Genomic DNA, 5157 nt, shown 5'->3' with positions numbered 1-5157 from the left:
TACCTTTAGTATCACAATTGCCAGGACAAGTTAGACCTTCAGAGAAGACAATTTATTGGCCCAAATGGGTTGTGGTTACTGAGACACTTTGAGGAGAAAAATACAAAGGAATGGATACTTGGGCTGTAATTGCTAGAGAAGGACAGCTGACAAAAATCTTAATGAAGCTTCAGGGCATGACTCTTAGGTCAAGACTTGAGTAAGACTCAAGTGGGTTTGCCTTCTAGACAGAAGATAAAGAAAGAATAGCTTGTGAAAGAGAAATCTTACTGGCTTGTAAGAGCCAAACAATGCTGTAAACTTATAGAGACATGCCATAAACTCACAAGTCTTCCTGGCTCAGGAAAATCCCAACAGTTTTATTTCTCTCAAAAGCCAGTATTGATGCACTGCAGCTGGACTTCCTGGTAGTTCACGGTTCAGTGGGCTATTCCTGCTATGAAGCACAACATATCCAGGCAGCACATTGTTGTTAAAGCTAAAAAAACCTCATTGCATAGGAGTAGTTTATGGTCTTTATCAAGGTTGTAGTTTTGGATGTAATATACTCTGAATACATGATGAGGCATAAAGCAGATCAATGTTACCAAGATGAAGAAGAAACTCTTTGCCTGAGCCCTGAATTCCACATGAGAGTTAATGTCAGGCCAATATTTCACACCTACTCTGTAGATTGCAGTCAGCTGGACTGCGGTGAGCACTGCACACACCACCACCAAAATCCCAGCCAGGCAGTAGTTTGCGATCACCATGTGAGCCTCCTGCAGCTCCCTGTGGAACTGAAAGCACTCGGAGGAGCAGTAGGTCTTGAAGGTGCCGTAGTAGGAGAGAAGGACAGGTGTGATCACCAGCGCTCCCAGCAGCCAGACAGCCCCCACCCAGGCTGTGGTGCAGCACTTCCGAAACTCCAGGCGGAGGAGGCGGGCCATGACGATGGCCACATAGAAGGCGAAGGTGGCGTACATGTGCAGGTAGATGATGGCGCTGGCCAGCCTGCACGCGAACCTCCCGAATTTCCACTCCCCCAGGATGTAGTAGCTGAGGCGGAAGGGAATGCTGAGGAGCATGAAGCTGTGCAGCACCAGGAGGCTGATGATCGTCATGGTCATCACAGATTGGGATCTCCTTTGGAACAGCTGTTGGGACATCATGATGATCCCGAGGGTGCCACCAGCCAGGTTGATGATGTACAGGATTATCAGAACTGCGTGGAGCTTCTCTGAGAAGTCCAGCACTGTGCCATTGGAGGAATGGTTCTGTTGGGTTATGCAGCTGTTAAGCATCCTCATAAGCTCCTCTTTTGAAAGTTACTGAGAAGGAAAAATAGGAGTGAAACATTTTCTTTGTTATTTCCTTTATTAGCTGAAATAGCACAGATTCCTAACGAGACACTACTGAATTGCATCTGAAATTATGTCATGTCATGTAGTTTACAGCCTTATAACTGCTGTGATCCTGCATATGATAGCAATAACCCATGCCTCTCAGGATTAAAACTACATTTTACATAATTATGAATGAAAATTTGATTTACTTAACTGCATTCTAGCATCTTTTTTTCAATTATTTGCCTCTACATTCAGCCATTTGTAATAAAGAAGACGCTGTTTGTTTGCAAATTGTGCAAGTTTTATCTGCACTCATATTGTAAAGCTAAAATGTAAGGTGGGAAAATACTGAAATATGAAGATGCCTATCATGTATGGATGCCCTATGATGACACCTGATCCATCTTTTAAGCATCTTGCTGAATGGGTACAAAATACACATAAAGTAGCAATGGTTTGTTTCTAAAGACATGGAGCAAACTGAAAGTAAAGGTCTGCAGATGAAAATTCAATTTTTTCTTGCTTCATCTGCAAGTATTTTTGCTATAGAATTTTGCCTGAGCTACTCTACTATGAAAAGTGATGAAAACATAAAAATTAATTTAGGAATGATCTTCTTGAAGATATAATTCTTTTGGCACTTGTTGAACATAGCCACATAAAGCTGCATCCTTATTTAGACGTAACTCAAAATGCGGACTTGTGTACAGATTTCTGTACAAATACACAGGGATTGCTCACAGGGTAGATAGATACTTTGCTACTGAAATTTATCCTTACCTTAGAAAGAGTTTTGAAAGAACAAAGTAAGAGCTGAAAAATTATCTCTTAAAAAAGCAGTGTCTTCTCTGTCGGTTCCTTTGAAGATTGGAATCAGTAAACTTGTTTTAATCAGCAAGTCTTAATTCTTTGCCGTCATCTGTAAAGGGATAGACTGCAGCTGCAAAACATTTTCAGAGAAACTTCATCTTTATGACGCATCAGGCAAAAACATCTTTCAAAAATCAAGATTGCTATAAACTTTTCTGTTTACCTCCTTTTAAAATTCATGACCTTAAAGCACTCAAATGTTTAAAATTGTTTACCTCCCAAATATTCCCAAGACAAGCACAAAAACTTCCCAGAAACTGCTACACCAAAAGTTTTACAAACCATTTTCCAACGTTCATTGTTAATTTCAAATTGGCTTTGAAAATATGCAAGTTTTAGTCGACAGCATAATGACAGTTTAATGGCAGCATTTTATATCACTTTGAAATTGATTATGATCTTTTTGCTATTTATAGCAGTAAAATATTTTAATTTTACCTTACAGTCTCTTCTTTTTGTGACTTCACTCTGAAATGTGTCATTTCAAGCAGCTGTATCATATGGCATACATAAGCAGAGCGAGAAAAACAGCCTTTGACCTGTTTGACCAAGAAGGACTGAAGGTTTCCTCAGCCCACACACAGGAAGTAACAAGCTTCCCTTTTGCTTCACTGCGATAGCAATCTCATATGTGTGACATCTAATGCTCTTTTCATCATACTGAGAGCACCACAGGAGAGCTCCTGAGCTGTCAGAGACCATCATTTTGCTGGGACATGTAGAACAGATCAAGTCACCACTGCCTCTGACCACATCTTGGTCATTCTTAAAGCTCAGGTGGGCAATGATTCCCTGAGCTGTACAACTACCACAAGGTACCAGGTTTTATTACTAAACAAGTGAGAGGTGCCGCTGATCAAGGAAAGAAGTGTGCACCTGAGAAAAGGATTTTTTCCTTATACATCCACTTTCCCCCTGAACTTGCCTTATGTTTAATAATTAAGCTAAATGTTCCTGAATAACAAAGTGTTTAAGCAGAGTTAACAGGGGGTTTCACTCTAACATGTTATTGGATCACCAAGAACCCAGAGATTTCTCACTGTTTAAATATTATATGTAGAACAAGTGGTAGACATATATGGAAAGCAACTTAAGAGCTCCTGCTGTTAAAAAAAAGACATAGAGAAGCCAGTGGGCTTTGAAAATTGTTCCTGAACCAAAGGCATGAATGCAGACCCAAAACCATATAATTAGTACATGGCAGGTCACTAAAAAGAGGAAGACTTTGAGTCATGTCTTTTGTAGAGACATTAAAAAGCAGTTTCTTGACCAAAAATTAAACAGAAAAATGTTAGTCCTGTTTATTTTTCAGCTACAGTTCTAGACTTCAATTGGAGTCATCCCTACTCAAACATTATAGGCAACACATAAGATTTTGTGAGCAAACAATAACATAAAACCAATATTGCAGCAAGGTTGAACTAGCATTGCTCCTGCCATCAGTCAGCCACCTTCTGCTGTGGCTGAGAGGATGGTTCCCTTTGAGAGGCACGTCTCCTCTTTAGAACAGTGTTAGGAAGAACAAGATGTGAAAGAGAGCTACCAGAACTAAATAAATACAAAACCTCAAAAAATAAAAAGTCGAAAAGAGAAACAGAAAAGTCTGTGAGGGTGAGCAAGAATGTGGAAACAGCTGTCAGTGAGACATTCTCAGGATAAACAACCCTGAAAGCTTTGAGAGAGCTGTTACCATTTCATCTGGACCAGGATTCAGAACAGCAGCAATGCCCATTTTGGACACTGCATGTATTTGTGGGCTTGGGGTAAAAGAAATGTATAACTGTTCTGTCAGAGCACTGTTGGAGAGCAGCTGCCTGGGTAATGGTACTCACCAGCCGTGGTTCCAGCATCACCTAGTCCCACATAAGGACAGACTGCTGTCTGACACTGTACTTGGTAGTGTAGATGGTAGTTGGATGGCAAAATGATCAGCTGAGTCGGCAGAAATGCACAGGAAGGTAGTGAACAGCCTGGGTGTCAGACACTGATAGTTTCCATGGGGTAGAATGATCATGAAACTACAGCCAAAGCCTCTGGGGGAATGTCTTGATTTGGGAAGACAGGTTACATAACCCAAGACAGGGAAGCAGTGAAATGGCTGCTGCTTTGCCCACAGAGCTTGAAGGAATCCACAAAACTTGAACCACCATGTAATAAAATCAGAAAATACATTAATAAATTGCATTCCTCAAGTAGCAGTTCTGTGACAGGTAGCACTCCAGACAGAACTTAATAAGACTCTGAGATCAAGAGCTTGGTGCCCTCTGTTACCTTCTTGAATCCAGTCTGAGCTCTTTGGATATAAATTCAGACCAAAACCCAGCAAAGGTGTTGCATAGAAAATTCTCTTGTCGCCCTGGGGACAGTGCTGCTGGCTGGCACCAAAACTGCTGAAGGTCAGAAACTGAACTTCTCCACTGATGTTTTCATACTTCTCAGTCTCTTTTTCCTTGAAACATTCCTTAAACTTGTGTGTTAATGCTGCCCGGTCTATCTTGTATCTTCGCGTCCTTCTGTTATATTAAAAAAAAAAAAAAAGTTAAAAAATCACACAACTCAGCCTTGTAATCTAGGTTTAGTTTTTAGGTTAGTTTGTTATTTGAGTACAAGAGGAAACTGAGTCAGCACATGACTTGCCTTGGCCAGTGGCAAGAATAAAGATTGAAAGAGAAATGCACAGAGAGATCCAGCAGAGATCCAGGTCAAGACTACAATTACAAATAGATTTTAAGGAAGGGACTGGGCATATGTGGTTCAACACTATGGTAAACAGAAGACAAAGGAAAGGAGTGAAGCTTCCATTTACTGAGGTGGAAAAATGAAACAGAAGAAGAAGTAGCAGTTGAGAGAAGAGAAACAAAGCCTGTTGTATATTTGGAGATGGGATGAATCTCTGGGGAAGTGTCGCTGATGGTGCTCATGCATGGGTTTAGCAAACTTCCTCTGAACAGGGACTAGG

At 40.8% G+C, this 5157-nt stretch overlaps 1 protein-coding gene across 1 annotated transcript; it reads right to left on the bottom strand.

The window, feature by feature from the left end:
• Nucleotides 1–216: 216 nt before the first annotated feature.
• On the bottom strand, nt 217–2180 carry LOC136366548 (probable G-protein coupled receptor 141). The gene is made up of 2 exons (XM_066327719.1): nt 2109–2180; nt 217–1310 (listed from the first exon to the last, which is right to left on the bottom strand). The coding sequence occupies exon 2, from the start codon at nt 1287–1289 to the stop codon at nt 420–422; it is 870 nt and encodes a 289-aa protein (XP_066183816.1). The 5' UTR covers nt 1290–1310; nt 2109–2180; the 3' UTR covers nt 217–419.
• Nucleotides 2181–5157: the final 2977 nt, after the last annotated feature.

This window comes from Sylvia atricapilla, chromosome 1, assembly GCF_009819655.1.
Source record: "Sylvia atricapilla isolate bSylAtr1 chromosome 1, bSylAtr1.pri, whole genome shotgun sequence".
Taxonomy (NCBI): Eukaryota; Metazoa; Chordata; class Aves; order Passeriformes; family Sylviidae; genus Sylvia; species Sylvia atricapilla.
The sequence above is the reverse complement of the archived record's forward strand: the minus strand, read 5'-3'. Positions and strand labels throughout refer to the sequence as shown.

Excerpts from the sequence above, each read along its gene's own strand:
- LOC136366548 (XM_066327719.1), bottom strand. The coding sequence starts at position 1,289 with ATGAGGATGCTTAACAGCTGCATAACCCAACAGAACCATTCCTCCAAT.